The sequence below is a fragment of the Homalodisca vitripennis genome, chromosome 5, assembly GCF_021130785.1.
Source record: "Homalodisca vitripennis isolate AUS2020 chromosome 5, UT_GWSS_2.1, whole genome shotgun sequence".
Lineage (NCBI taxonomy): Eukaryota > Metazoa > Arthropoda > Insecta > Hemiptera > Cicadellidae > Homalodisca > Homalodisca vitripennis.
In genome coordinates this window covers 22,977,820-22,994,634 of record NC_060211.1, presented here as the reverse complement: position 1 = coordinate 22,994,634, position 16,815 = coordinate 22,977,820, and the positions used below count along the sequence as shown (strand labels likewise).

General features: G+C 37.3%; 1 protein-coding gene across 1 annotated transcript in view; it reads right to left on the bottom strand.

The window, feature by feature from the left end:
- The window catches only part of LOC124363378 (basic proline-rich protein-like), a 75,412-nt gene that overhangs the window by 43,218 nt on the left and 15,379 nt on the right, over positions 1 to 16,815 (bottom strand). Inside the window, exons 10-16 of the mRNA XM_046818629.1 lie at positions 12,361 to 12,480; positions 9,553 to 9,606; positions 8,276 to 8,365; positions 6,662 to 6,730; positions 5,742 to 5,855; positions 5,021 to 5,074; positions 4,689 to 4,745 (exon numbers count right to left, since the gene is read on the bottom strand). Coding sequence (XP_046674585.1) covers positions 4,689 to 4,745; positions 5,021 to 5,074; positions 5,742 to 5,855; positions 6,662 to 6,730; positions 8,276 to 8,365; positions 9,553 to 9,606; positions 12,361 to 12,480 — 558 coding nt within the window. The remainder of the gene's footprint in view (positions 1 to 4,688; positions 4,746 to 5,020; positions 5,075 to 5,741; positions 5,856 to 6,661; positions 6,731 to 8,275; positions 8,366 to 9,552; positions 9,607 to 12,360; positions 12,481 to 16,815) is intronic.

The window sequence follows — 16,815 nt, the reverse complement described above, 5'->3', positions numbered from 1 at the left end:
TTTACAATGAAAGTCCGGTCGAATATAAGTACATAAAGAACTTCAAAGACCTCATTGACAGGTTACACTACATTCAAGCTCAGGAAGAAGCTGGGAACAACAACTTTCATAATGAAAAACTGTCTGTGGTTGATTTCCTTCACGATGAAATGGAAGACCTAATTGCTACACCTAAAGGGTTGAAGTACCTAGTCAGATGTTTGTCTGTTTTGCCTGAACATGTTATAGAAGGTAAAGGGCTTTTGAACGACATCATTAACAAGTTACCATTCGAGTTACATGCGCCCAAGAACTGGAATCTTGATACGTACAACTACTGTGGGCCCGGCACCCAGCTTGACAAGAGACTTGCTAGGGGAGATAAGGGAATTAATCCCCTCGATGAAGCTTGTAAGAAGCATGATATATGGTATAGGGATCATAAAAACACAGAAGACAGGTGGGAGGCGGACAAAATATTACAAAAGAAAGCTTGGGAGAGGGTTACCTCAGATGATGCTGACTTGAATGAGCGTATGGTCGGCCTAGCAACAACAGGAGGAATGTGGTTGAAACGTAAACTCGGTATGGGGTTAGGAACTTCAGGATGTATCTACCCATCAGATATATAAAACAATGAAAGCAAATATTTTTTTACCCTATATATAAGAGAGGATATAATAGAAACAGTGATCAGTGGTAAAACCAGTGATGGAGAAACTATATATTGAATTTTCGAGCGGTATAGCAAGAAGTGAGTATAGAACTGCGATGCCAGTTTCAGAGCTCAACTTCAATGCACCCAACAACAATACAACATTCAAACTGGATCATGGAGACGCATTTTATGATTCACGCATAATGTACCACATTCAAGGAAAGTATGTGCAAAAATCTGATGGATCTGATTATCAAACTAACTCTACCGTCAAACTGGTAGACAACTTCGCGGCCTTCTTGTTTTCAAGAATAGAGCTGAGGAAACACAATACATTGATCGACACAGTAGAACTCCCCGGCATCACCAGCACTATAAAGGGGATTGTTAGTTACAGTAACACTGAAAAACAAACACTCTCAAGTAGTGGTTTCTCATCATCGTTTACAGGAGGTGGGAAGTTTGAAGCACTCGGCACACTTGGGCATTTAGGATTAGGGTTCTTTGACCACCTACGTTACCCGATGTACAAGGGAGGTTTTGAAATCACATTTACTAGGAATGAAGATAATGATGCGTTGTTTCACTGGAAAGGGGCAGGGTCCACAGCAACGGATCCTGGTGATGGAAAAATTGTGATAGAGCAGTTTGTGTTACGAGTCCCCATAGTCGATTATACCAGCACTTCCAAAATCCAGTTAATTGATGGTTTGAAACATCTGAGTGACAAGGATGCTTTAGCCTACAACTTCTTTCAATGGCAATGCATCGACAAAAGAGGGGTGTTCGGTTCATCGTTCAGCTTCGATATTACAAGTGTTTACAGAAATGTGTACAATCCTAGATTTGTTATAATCGCACTTCAAACAAACAGAACAAACACCCAGGCAAAAGATCCTAGTAGATTTGACAGCTGCAACATCAAAAATGTGTCTGTGAAAATTAATGGAGAAAGGTACCCTCAGGAATTGCAGAATTTTGATATTACTAATGGTATATACAGGATCATGTACGATCAGTACCTAGGGTTCCGAAAAATAAACTTCGGAGACAATAACGTGTTAGTAAACCTGAAAGAATTTATTGATAACTCACCTTTGGTTGTAATTGACACACATCTACATCAACCAACAACAGACAGATCACGAAGTGACATTCAGATTGAATTAGATTTTGTAAAAGCTATTGCATCTCCACAGGGGAGCAGCGGCACCACAGCATATGTTGTCGTTGTATCTGAGGCACATTTCTCATATGACATTACTCGAAACATAATCAAATTCCTGTAAAAACAAATAAAAAAAACAACAAAAAACAAAAAAAGTAAAATAAAAATGTTTTTTTTTTTATTAGTAGGCGGCAATTATTGTTTTCATGTAAGTGTTTTGTATATAAGAAAGCGTATAGAATGGAAAGTCAGCATAATTATACAGTTCGGCTATCCGAAGCTCAAAAACGTAAGCTTCGTACAGCGTACAAAAGACGGAAACCTACAGTAATCAGATTATCTAATGAACAGCTGTCTCACGGAAGTGATCGTATACTTCTTTCTGGAGAGCAACACAAAGCCGTTTCTAGAGCCGTTAAGAACAAAAAAGGTTTACAATTGCTTCTAAGTTACAACCAACTCGTATCTAATAAACAAGGAGGGTTTTTGAAGGAAATTATGGAAATGGTGGATTCGTCAGTTCCTGGAGGTAAACGTTTCATCTCTCCATTAATAAGAAGAAAGGTGGCTCCTTTACTGAGAGAAAAATTTATACCTTGGTTAAAGAGTTTAGTCGATGAGGAGTTAGACACCATTATTGAAAAAGATCCTACGGGTAGAGGGTTGAAACGTCGTATTGGTCGGAAACTTGATGCATTGTTGTCTGTGAATAAAAAAAAGAGATCTTCCCGCTGTCTCTTGGTGAAATAGAAAAATTAGCAGGTATATTAAACATTAATGAGTTTAGAGGTGTTTTCATGCGACAGTTACTTCCAGACAAACCTACAAATATCGAACGTGGTATTGTAAATCTTGGTGACCTTTCATCTGGTGGTACTCACTGGACGTGTTATGTGAAACGTGGTGAAAAGAAATTCTATTTTGATTCATATGGCGATGTCAATCCTCCAATAGAAGTAGTCAGGTACTTGGGGCCAAAAGGGTTGGTTTATAACTCAGAGCGTATTCAGGGGTTTGACGATCCTCCTATCTGTGGACATCTGTGCCTGGAGGTTCTACGACGAGATTCAGCTGGTGAGGACTGGGAACATATTCTTCGTAGTATAAGAAACAATAAAAATGCATGGAAACCGTGGTTTTATTTTCAACAGATTTGGAGACGAAATTGAAATTGGATCAATACCAACTCAACCCAATTCAGACCCTTCTCCTGACGAGATAATTGAGCTTGCAAGTGATGTATCAAAAGTCTCACAAGATTTATCCGAAGTCAAGAAATTATTGGAATCGCATTTGGTAAAATCGGAAAAAATAATAAATGCGATCGAGATTGTCCCCACTAGTACCGTAAATGGTGAAAAGATATGGGGCAGCTTCCTACTGAAAAACCACCAGAGAATTGGTCAAGTGAGCAAAGCAGTGGAGCCATATGATGTGGTTGTCAAAGTTCAATTGAGTGAATTAGAAGGCAAGATATACATCATGCAGAAAAAATTCAACAACGAAATAAAAAATATATGGAAAGAGGTTTTGAAGACTTCCATGATGGTAGCAACTTCATCTAAAACTTGTATAGAATTATAAGTATATAAAAAACTGCAACCATGCCATTACTCAAACTAACTGGAACTGAGTCTGTACTGACTCTCCATCTAGAACACCCCATCCACTTGGATCCAAATGCAGAGTATTATATGGCTCTTGTTGGATTTTACTCTGAGAACAACATATACAACTTGTTGCAACATGCAAAAGTCTATTTTTGGGACTTGGGAATACATTTCATTCCGAAACCACTGATACTTCAATGCGGTTACTGGACCATTGAAAAACTTGAAAAGAGTTTCAGAGACTGCATAAAATCGTTGAATCTTAGTATAAATTCTGATGATTTCAAGATCTTTAAAGACGGTGACAAAATATCAATTAATTCTCCAATTAAATTCTACTTGGATAAAACCGTTAGTGATCTCTTAGGTTTTGAAAAATCTGATGCAACAAACTTACAAAAAGAATCGTCTTACTTCAACTCAAATGAAAATGTAATTGCATCGAATCCACCGAATCTCAGAGCCGTTGATGTCATCGAGATACACTGCAATATTGTCAACAACAGTCTTGTCAATCATGATGTTCACTCTCACAAACATTTGGAGACAGCAATCCTCTACTCCTTTTCCCCTAATGTACCACACGGCTACAAAATATCTCAATCACCTCAAGAAAAACACTACATACCTCTTCGGAGCGGTTTACGAAAGATTCAACAGATCACAATCACACTTGTAGATCAAAACAACCAACTGCTCCAGAACAACCATGTAAACAACATCGTCTATTTAGATCTGATCAGTAAATCACAAACACATACATACTCACAATTGTGGTAAATAAAAACGCGTGGTGTCGGTGGCGGGACAGCGATGACATGTGTGGTGATTCGCGCGGCGCGGTTCTGACTACCCGTACTCACACTCTTAGTCGCTCTCTAACAATTTTCTGTCCCAGATTCGGTCTCACACGGTTTGTCCCAGAACCGGTCTCGGGTGCGTTGTCCCAGGAACGGCCAAAGTATACTACTCATATAACCCAAAAAGCTTAATTCACAATATCTGTTATTTTAGAATCCTAAAAAGGCTAAAATAGTGTGTTGGATCAGTAACTTGAATATTTAAACATTCTGGACAATTTGGGGTACTGAATATCTGGTGACGTAATATACAAGTAGTTGGATAATATTTTACATTTTTAATTTGTTCCACATTATTATATAGAACACATTAAATTATTATTCAAAAGAATCATATTTTGTAATAATAATTATCCATTAGTATCTCGTTTATATTTCATTAGTAAAAATAGTTTATATAACATAAGTCTTACCTCTTCTTGTGCATCACCCCAATTTATACTTGTTTTCATCAGGTTGCGACGAGCTGCCTGAAAATTGATACATTTCATTTAGCACGAATTACGTGTGACAGATAAGAAAGAAAATAATAGTTCTAGAGCACCCAAGTTAACCTAATACAGTCGCTTCGGTATATGGTACACACCGAACCAACAATTTCGCAATTTTAAATAAATAGGATATATGATTCAAATGTTGGTTTTCCAACTCATAGGATATGGTTAAGGTGGCATTCTCTAATTACGTTGGGAGAGATATTAAACTTCTTATTTATAATTGTTTTATTTACTTATTGTTTACGTACTTGTCCTCCAGTCGGCGGACAGACAGGTGCAGCACCACCTCCAGTCGCAGCGGCCTGTTAAAAAATTAAAAACTGCGTTAATAAATAATGATAGTTAATTGCCGAGTCACTTACATTTGAAAAATTTTAAAAAAATAGCCAAGTGTTCCAAGTTTTAAACAACGAGACACACACAGAAATCTTAAGAGCAATGATACTTCTACATTATTTACAGCAAATACTCCTATATGTTAACCATTTACAAAAAGACACTGGGCGATTTTAGTTTACGCAGGGTGGGGTAAAATACCCTTCCATCGCTGTGATGCCGCCCTCTCCCAGTATCCCCACTGATCGGCACTCGCCCGCTTGCTCTATCTCCTGACCATTGCCACTTAGCGACTATTCTCACACCAAAATGCAAGCTCCCTGGATACGCCTATGGCTACATTAGTCTGTTCAATTAAAATTGTACGCTTGTATAGGCCTACTCAGAAAAATACAATATACTTTTAGAATAGGTATGTAGCTGCAGTATAAACAAAACGGCGCGAGTGATACACGATCCACACAGCTGATAAAAACAGAGACGAAGAGATGCTTGTCACACTCCCCACCATTGGAGGGGGTCCCTCCTGCGCGTGGCTGCAAAGATATTTTCTTCTGCGCAGGTTTCTTTGCGAACGGTTTATCTATAATATAATATCTTCCTGTACATTTATTAGTGTCATTGGTTATATACCTGTTCTGCTGCTGCTTGAACGTCCTCCATTTGCATCATGTCCGGGACTTGAACAGGTCTCTGGTATTGCGGACGCCCGAAGCGGTCTCTGACAACTGTTTGCTGCTGTTGTTGCTGAAAATAAAATAACATAAATAATTAATAAATTAATTTATAACATGAATAGTAAATTAATGAAAATAAATAGTTTTACAGTTTTTGCGTATTGTGAAAACTGTTTCTTCACTTTGAGCTAAATTCTAGTTTACATTACACTAATAACTGTACTAATATAATTTAATTCAATTTTTAAATGTTCTATTTCTGAAAAACTGTAAAAAAAAAATATTTTTTTCAATCTTAGCCATATAATTGCACGCAAAGGCGATGAACAATTAAGCCACTCTTTGTCAATAAACAACTTTTGTTATAATACAACCACATAATTCCTTTTTATAAGCGTTTATAAATATACAACATAAATAAAATTGAAACCCTGATGAATTTTGTCTTTCATTTATATAATATACAACAACAGTTAACGTTTGGTACTGTAAACATAAACTATAATAGAAATTAATAAGTTAATAAATGTTATACACTTTGCATCAATAAAGTATAATAAAACTAAATTTAGCCAAATATTACAATAATATTTTGCAAAGGTTAATTATGTGAAGCTTCACACAATAAACAACTAATAGAGTATTTTGAATAAAATCATTATAATACTCTGGACTAAAACAAAGTTAGTAAAGTTTGGATCTATCTTATTAAACATTATTATAATTTTGAATTTATTTAAGAATCAATCAAATGCACATTCAAAAATAATAAATAAGGTTTCCTAATTAAGATTTACCTGATACTATAAAAAGTATATAACGTTACTCTTTATGTTGTTAATAGCATGAAACACAATTGTTGTTGATTGAACTAACCGGTGGTGCATCCGGGTGAAGGTACTGTGGTACTAGTTCACAAGGGTGCTCTACAATCGATGGCAATTCCTGGAAATCAAGCAATGTTGTTAGTAGCATGAAACACAATTGTTGATTGAACTAACCGGTGGTGCATCCGGGTGAAGGTACTGTGGTACTAGTTCACAAGGGTGCTCTACAATCGATGGCAATTCCTGGAAATCAAGCAAAGTTGTTAGTAGCATGAAACACAACTGTTGATTGAACTAACCGGTGGTGCATCCGGGTGAAGGTACTGTGGTACTAGTCCACATGGGTGCTCTACAAACGATGGCAATTCCTGGAAATCAAGCAATGTTGTTAGTAGCATGAAACACAATTGTTGATTGAACTAACCGGTGGTGCATCCGGGTGAAGGTACTGTGGTACTAGTTCACAAGGGTGCTCTACAATCGATGGCAATTCCTGGAAATCAAGCAAAGTTGTTAGTAGCATGAAACACAACTGTTGATTGAACTAACCGGTGGTGCATCCGGGTGAAGGTACTGTGGTACTAGTCCACATGGGTGCTCTACAAACGCTGGCAATTCCTTGAAATCAAGCAATTTCGTTAGTAGCATGAAACATAATTGTTGATTGAACTAACCGGTGGTGCATCCGGGTGAAGGTACTGTGGTAGGCTACTAGTCCAGACGGATGCTCTACAAACGCTGGCAATTCCTGGAAATTAAGCAATTTTGTTAGTAGCATGAAACACAATTGTTGATTGAACTAACCGGTGGTGCATCCGGGTGAAGGTACTGTGGTAGGCTACTAGTCCAGACGGATGCTCTACAAACGCTGGCAATTCCTGGAAATTAAGCAATTTTGTTAGTAGCATGAAACACAATTGTTGATTGAACTAACCGGTGGTGCATCCGGGTGAAGGTACCGTGGTAGGCTACTAGTCCAGACGGATGCTCTACAAACGCAATATGGAAATCAAACAATAATCAAAAGATACTATATATACATATTATTGAGTGTATGTTTTTATACATATACGGTATAATAGAACTATGACCAAAATTGTTTCAATTACAACATGACAACGTTGTGCACAAAACTGTACTGCATTAAGTGATATCGATTAGTTTATCACACAGGCCGTACATAGGCTCAATATAAACTCAAAATTGTGTGATTTGCCATCAGCAACAACAACATAGGAGTTAAGTAGCGTGAATAGTGTAAACCCATGCCTAGCAACGCACTAGCATCGTGCAATTCAATCTTACAGTCCAATCACATAGCGTAGGAGCTAGGAGTTTTGTTTGATTTTGTTGACATGCTGTCTTCCAATCGTGCAGTCCAAACACATGGTGTATATCCTTTACAAGACACAATTTGGTTTTTTGCTTGAATTTTGTTGACATGCTACCGTCCAATCCTGCAGTCCAAACATATGGTGTAGACCCTTTACAAGACACAAATATATAAAACATTAGTAAATAAATTGAAAGTAAATTGTGAAATTTACTTTCAATTTAATTATTTTGAGAAATATTGTGTTATTTCAACTGAAAAAATTAAGCATATTGATGATATATTTACTAGAATTAACTACATTTAACTACAAGGAACACGTGGTCTTACCGTATTCCAATCAACCAAGTCGGTTGGGTCTTGTTGTCTGGCTGGTTGTTGGCGTCCATGGCGGGAGCGAGGATCTGGAGGTGGTGGACACTGAAATTCATTTCCTTAATTCAGAATTTGCAAACCGGTTGAATGTTATAACACACCAAATAGCATGTAAATTAACTACTCTGGTTGTAAAATACTCCAATTTGTTTTTCTAGCAAAGTACAAAGGGAACTGGAAACTTTAAAAACGTAACTGACTGTCAGAAACTGAAAACAATGTGCCTAGTAAAACTTCGATCACAGATTTGCAACCTATCCAAATATTACTTACTGATAGGTTTTGTTTATTTTGTGTTTGTCAAAAACATCTTGTGCAGTTAACTTAGGCGTAGCTATGAGGGTTTAGCTTTATTTGTTTTAAGAAGATCCCTTTTAGCCTCATTCTGCCCGTCCTCAGGGGATACTAGTCTGTGCGAGGATCTTATCAAACAGAATAAGGGAGCTAAGATCGACAGTACTGATAAACACTAACTCGGACCCAAAATCTGACAACTAGGACTGTTTACTAATCGACTATAAAATATGCCATAGAGAATATTCCTACCAATTATTCAATCATTTAAGCATCATTTATAGTAACTTCGAAAACTATTTACTTTTCATAATTTCAAATTTATATAGTTTTATCTTAAATACTTTTTAATATATTTTATTTTTGAATGCTTTACATCGGCATTTTTAATACGCCCTCGATTTGCGTTAGGCGCGTATAAGATATCGAAAATTGTTTAATTGTTATACATGATCTACCAAATGGTCATATTGATACCTCTTGTCATCTGATGTATCGTTTTATAAGTATTAGCAAACTCTCTTTTATGCTTCGCAAGCGGTGAGTGCATAATTTCTATTTATTGCCTCTTAATAGTGTTTATTACGTGAATTGTGTGAATTATCTTATCTTTTTTAAGTGAATTGGGTATAGAAAAGAAATTCATTCATTTGTTTTCACTGATTTGTCCCAAATAACATGGGTAATATATTGGTGATCTGTATTTTACAGTATCAGATATACAAACTGTTCCTTATACACCATAACGAATCGGTAGTTGAACTGTAAGGCACTTTCTAAGGCCGCAATTTTCTTCTACCTCCTAAATTACAGTTATAGTGGCATTTGCGTAATTTACTACACACTCGTAGCAATAGCAATTTTCAATTGCATGCATACAAATATTATAATGATATTTCTAAAAGTATATATGAGATATAAATAACATGTATCCTTACCGCTTGAGCTGCTGGTCTTGCGCCTGGGCGGCCCGTAACCCGCGGCGGGGGCTCCTAAAGAAACAATTAAAACAAATTATTTCGTTAATGGTTTATAGAAACAAAAATAGAATTATAGAAACAGTCGTTGTTATTAAATTGGATTTAATAAATAAAAAATTATTTTTGTACATTAATAAAACAACATTTTATGTCATTTAATTTTCTACTATTGATGTAAGGTCCTTTTGTTTTTTTTATGTTTTTTTTTGTTTTTTAAGGAGAAGTCTTCACATTTGAAGCCTTAAGCCTAGTTCACACTGAGATACAATGTTTGCAGACTGTATGCAGACAGTCTGCATACTGTATGCAGACTTTATGGATACTTTCTGCATTTCATATCCAAACCACCCAACCTTCTTTGGTGAACTACAACTTTTTTCTGGCTCATAAGGATTTGTGCTCACGACAAAACTGCACTTTCAAATTTTTAATTGTTTGATCAACTTCACCAATATCAAAAGCTAACACCTCGGCAACTTCTTTTAACGCGTCCCACTTTTTGTTCCGGTTTTTATATTCTGGGATCGATACATCCCATAAAGCTGGTCGTCGTGAATGAAACTCATCTGTCAGTTTGACTGTCTTTTCCTGTGTCCACGACGTCATTATTGCACGCAATCACAACTAATAAAAACCCCACAACACGAAAGGCAAAGCACAGTAGATGTTACTCAGAGGAAGGCTAAGTGCATACTGACCCGGGCCCGGATCTGTTGTATCTCGAGGTGTCTACACTTGCAGATTGAGACAAGATAACGCAGATTTGTATGCGTGTCTTCCATTTGGTTGGAAAACAAGAAAACATTGTATTTTGTCTCCCAAAATACAGGTTTTGTATTCAAATTGTATGCAGAATGTATGTAAACTATCTGCAGACTGTATACAGACTGTTTTCAGATTGTATGAAGACTGTCTGTTGATTGTATGCGGTTTGTCTGCGGACTGTCTCCAAACATCACCGGATACAAAAAGATACAGTCTGCATTCAATGTATCCGCACACAAATCTGCCAGTGTGGACTAGGCTTTATTCTGCCCGTCCTCATTGGCCACTGGCCTGTGCGAGGATCTGATCAAACAGAATAAGAGGGAGAATCGATACAGTACAAGATCGATAGTGCTGACAAAAAGTGTAACGCAGCAGACTGGATTCGAACCTGCGCCATCTCTATCTGAAACTCGACGTCTTAGACCGCTCGGCCATCCGCAATCCCAAACTGCCTGTGTGTTACATGATTGACTAGCCTGGTTCTTAAAGATAAGTAACGTTAATAAACACTACGATGAAACTACTAATTTTATGTTTATTGATACCACATAGTTATCAAGTCTTGCTATGTGATTGTCTGATTACCAATTCACATTTATAAAGACACTAATTAGCTTTCATAAAGTCGGTAGAGCATTTGTCCCTAAGCAATCTATCGATTGTTAGCTACACTAATTTTGATGGGGATTAGAATTGGAGGATTATAAAAGAGGTTAACAAATATTAAAATATACATAATTATTTTGTAATATTTTTCAGTTTAACATGCTTAAATTCATCTAAAACACATATTGCTAATGATTTATCCCTTTCCTAGGGCAAATTGTGCTCTGCATGATCTTTTTCGATTGATTGCACCCATAAACACTGATGTACACAAAAATTTTGTTGGCACACGAGTCTTATTTGGCAACATATCACTTTAAAAAACAGACATACTTTTTAGATGACTCATCAAACCTATCTTCCTCCCCAAATTACATTTTAGTGCAACAATTCCAACCAATTAAAATTCTATGTCCAAATTTTTCACATTTAAGTTATATCTTAAAATAGTGATAAAGTGAATTATACTTGAATGAAGAATTATTTGCTAGCTTCTACATTTAACTCTGTATTACAAATACAGTATATTAATCATCGGCTCACTAAACGTGACAGTCATAGTTTAAAATAATTATTTTAAAAGTAACAAATATATATTCTTAACATATTTTTACATTAAATACGATACCAATACAGTACAATTTTACAAATATAATACAATTATTCTAGTTAAGACTAATAAATGTCTTTTTTTGTAACTGGTACATTCTAAAATTGTCTGATCATTACGACAAAAACCCGTCGTCTAAAGAATCTACAAAAATGAAAACGTCGTATTATCATGTTAATTGTTTTTGTACACTATGTCATTAAATTTATTTATTTTTAATTAGTACATCACTTCATGGACACTGTGATCTTCAGACTTTAATTATTGTTTAGATTGTCTGATTCCTGTTAAACAGGACCTCACTGGTGAAAAGTTTAATTAACCCTAGAGCTGGCATTCAATCCACTTGAATCGAACAGCAACAGCTGGTGTACTAAGTATGCTATCGACACTTTTAATACATTAGTCATGATAACTGTGCGGTCTAAGGCGCTACTCTTGGACGAAGGAGTAAGCCTCGGTGTCGCAGGTTCGATTCCCGCGCCTGACATTGGGATTTTTGCGGTCTGGTGTACACTTAAAGTACTGGTCTGTGGTCAAGTCGGTGGGAGGGTCTACCTTAAATTATCGGTGGTTGTCTTGGGTGATGGAAGTTGACGGGATCAGTGATATAATACTCGTAGCTTTGAAGAGTTAAAACCCATTTATACTAAAATAACACCCAAACTGTTATATGCATAGGTCCATGCTCACGGCGGGAATAAAGGAGTTGTAAATTACTTTGCCAGTTCTAGGGGTAAAGAACTTAAAGATTTAAGTAATAACAGTAGTGCTCATCAAACCTCAGCTGGTGCTGCTAGATCTCCAAAAGACCAACTGCTCTGAAATTGTTGGTTTCTTCGCGACATCGGCCGAGGAGGACATACTGGTTGAGGAGGTGGCTCTTCTACGGGTACTTGCACCTGAAATTCCATTGTACCTAGCATTGTTAAACATTCACAGTTCAGAAAATTCCAAATTATATTAATATCTCGCGTAAATTAATGTACTTATTTGGCGCTAAAAAGTGTAAACTTGTCATGTCTACATCCGATCCAACATAAAATAGTGTAGGAGGTGAGAGCAAATTTGCATGGTATTAACACACAACCTAGTTTTTCTTCGCAACGATAGAGCAATACCACCTAGGAATAAATTGATCGGCCACGCTTGTTTTGGTGGAGGTCGAAATGTGAGAGTACCGAAGGTTTCCAAATAAAGTAAGTGTTTTTTTTCTCAGAATATGTTTTTTTCTTAGTTTGAACAACTTAAAACCAATCGTTTGACGTGTGAAAAACAACCATGCGACTAGAGTGAAGGTCGACGGTGCTGATTACTTATTTATATACGTGTACTGTAGTGTATTTAGTGTGAGAAGTACTAAGTTGGTAGGTATCCATAGTGATATTTAATGTCTGCACCAGTGATGTTGGCAGTATGTATTGTCAGGCGATGTAACATACGATGTGGTCTAAAAGAATAAAGAATGCTCATAGGCTGCTCTCCTGTGACGTCACATCACGCCACTACCCTACAACCAACGGTCCAAGCTGGCCAGCCAGCAGTCCACCCGGAGTCCACCACCAGACACCGTCATGTAACCTCCGCGTCCCGTCCGTTCCTTTACGAGCGGTCCTAGAGCAATGTTACTCTAAATGTGTAGTTTAATTATTCTTCCCGACCCATAGAGATTACAGTGTCGACCCGCATACATTACAGTGGCGACGAGGAAAACAACTACAACAGTGAATTACAGTGATTTAGTGCGGAAGGGCAACTATCGTAATGAACACGTGCAAATAACCGCGAATGTGCAAGGACATTCCGGACATTCCAACGGTCGGGAGTAGTAAGGTACGCCGATCGATATAAACTATTCTTGGTGTAAGCAGCGCACAAGCTGATTTTAATCGTTGCAATTAATGCCGTTAGACGATTATTTTTACCGGGGACATTTTAAACAGTTATTACGGAGTGTACAAGAAAACAAAATGGCAACTATCGGGTCTATGGGTTATTTTGATAGTGCGGAAGAATCGTGGCAGTCTTATATAGAGAGATTTGAGTTTTTTATTGATTGTAATGATATCGATAATTCAAAGAAACTAAGCACTTTGTTGACAGTTATGGGTGTAAGGACCTATACGTTACTGAAAGACTTAATTACACCAGACAAACCGTCTGACAAGTCGTACAAGGAAATTGTGGACACTATAGCGAATCATCTGCATCCTAAGCCTTCTTTTATCACGGAAAGATTTAAATTTAGTAGGCGGAATCAATTGGATCATGAAACGGTTAGCGATTATATTGTGCATTTAAAACAGTTATCTAAGTATTGTGAATTTGGTGATAAATTGCCAGACTACTTAAGGGACAGATTAGTCGCGGGTCTGCGAGACCAACAGATACAGAAAAGACTTCTCGGGGAGGAGAACCTCACTTATGAAAAAGCCGTGCAACTAGCTACTGCAATGGAATTTGCTGAGAAGGGGGCGGCCCAGATGACAACTGCAGGAGGACGTATTCACCGGATGCAGAGCAGCGGGTCGATACCGAAAAGGACACAGGCGGCGAGCATCGCAGCGAGACGGTCATCGGACGGCGGGAAGGCGCTGGGAGACATCACCTGCTATTGTTGCGGCAAGCGAGGATCACACACAGCATCGCAATGTCGGTTTCGTGAGTACACGTGTAATCATTGTAAAAAGAAGGGACACCTTGAAAGAGTTTGTAGATCGAAAAATTATGTTAACAAACCTAATGAGAACAAACCAAATGTTTTTACAAATAGGTCTAAGGAGCTTTCAGCTAAAGGGAAACAGTTTTACAGCAATAAAAAGCAATATGTTTATAAAGGTAGGCAGCACTATGTAGAGGAAAGTAAAGAATCAGCAGAGTACGGTTCAGATAATCACTGGAAACATAAAGACAATGACGATGTGTATGACATTTCCAATCTATTTACGGTTAAAGAAATAGAAACTAAGATTAATAAAATTGAGCCAATAACGGTACAGTTATTAGTGGAAAGTAAGGAAATTGTATTTGAAGTCGATAGTGGAGCTTGTGTTTCAGTTATGTCAGAAAAAGATTGTAAGACTAAGTTAGGAAATATAAACATGTATCCAACTAGCTTAGTATTAAGTTCATATACACATGAAAAGATCAGGCCTTTAGGTAAGGTTATGGTCAATGTACAACATAAAGGTAAAGAGAAACAATTAGCTTTATACATCGTAGCTAATGGGGCTAATCCCTTGTTAGGGCGTGATTGGATGCAAGCATTAGATTTAACAGTTAGAGTGCCTAGTAATGTAAACAATGTACAGTCAGCCGATCGCACGAGCATGGTGGGGGTTGTGCCAACTGCAGGCGGCAGCGCGGCAGACGCATGCACGCCTGTCAGTGGAAGCCACAACACACCTGTAGAGGTAAACAAACAAACATCTGTCAATCCGTCTGTTGTCAACAACAACAAACAAGTAGAATTACTGTACAATGAGTTTCCAAATGTATTTACGGATAAGTTGGGATGTTTCAAGGGTGCACCAGTTAAATTAAAGTTAAAAGAAAATGTAGTACCAAAATACTTTAAACCTAGGACGTTACCTTTTACACTTAAAGAAAAAGTAGAAGCCGAGCTGACTAGACTAGAACAAGAGAACGTTATTTCACCAGTAGATACCAGTGAATGGGGGACTCCCATTGTACCAATGATTAAGGCTAATGGGAAAATAAGAATTTGTGGGGATTATAAAATAACTGTAAATCCTTTCTTGGAGGTAGACCGACACCCGTTACCGAAAATTGAAGAAATATTTGCCAGCCTACAAAACGGAGAAAAATTCTCTAAAATAGATTTATCTTCAGCTTATCAGCAGCTTAAACTAGATGTAGATAGTCAAACGTATTGTACAATTAGCACACACAAAGGATTGTATGCTTACAATCGCCTATGTTTTGGTATCAGTTCAGCACCGGGAATATTCCAGAGAATAATAGAACGAACATTACAAGGTATCCCGGGGGTAACTGTATTTTTAGATGACATTCTAGTAACAGGTAAAAACAATGAGGAACACATGCATAGACTTAGACTAGTGTGTCAAAGACTTGAAGACAATGGGTTCACAGTGAGCAAGAACAAATGTAAATTTTTCTGTGACAGTTTAGAATATTTAGGTTTTGTTATCAGTAAACAAGGGTTGCATACCGCACCTAGTAAGGTTGAAGCAATTGTCAAGGCACCTGAACCTCAAAATGTGACACAGCTTAAAGCCTTCCTTGGTCTTGTTAATTACTATTCACGTTTCATTCCTAGGATATCCACTATTTTAACCCCAATGTATCAGTTGTTAAGAAAGGATACCGATTTTGTATTTAATTTAGCATGTAAGAAGGCACTACAAGAGATTAAGCAAAAGTTAATCTCTGCTGAAGTTTTAGCGCATTATGATCCTGCATTACCACTAGTGGTAGCCAGTGATGCTAGTCCATATGGCATTGCATCAGTTTTGAGTCAGATTCAATACGACGGTACAGAAAGACCTATATCATTCGCAAGTAGAGTGTTAAATAGCGCTGAGAAAAACTATTCACAAATAGATAAGGAAGCATTAAGCATTGTATTTGGTGTTAAGAAATTTAGTCAATATTTATATGGTACACAGTTTTTGTTAAAGACTGATCATAAGCCTTTAGTGGCTATTTTTGGACCAAAGAAAGGGTTACCTGCTTTCGCAGCCAGTAGGTTACAACGATACGCTTTGTTTTTAAGTGGTTTCCAATATGAGATTGTGTATGTTAAGTCCCAAAACCATGGCAATGCCGATGGTTTTATCTAGATTACCTGTAAATAGTGAGATTAAAGATGAAATCTCGGATGATGACCTTAATATTAATGTCATAGGTACCTATTTGCAGTGTTTAGCTGAAAATGACATACCATTAAGCTATGTAGACATAAAAAGAGAATCAATGGTAGATAGTGAAATTAAAAAGGTAATATCCTATGTAGAATTAGGTTGGCCTATTGTAACTGAACCAGATCTAAAGCCATTTGAAATTAGACAGTCGGAATTAACCTTGGAGCAAGGAATCCTAATGTGGGGGTACAGGGTGGTAATACCTAAAAGGTTCAGAATAAACATTCTGAACGAATTGCATACTTCACACATAGGTATTGTTCGCATGAAGGCATTAGCCCGTGCATATGTATGGTGGCCTAATATCGACCGGGACATAGAACAACTAGC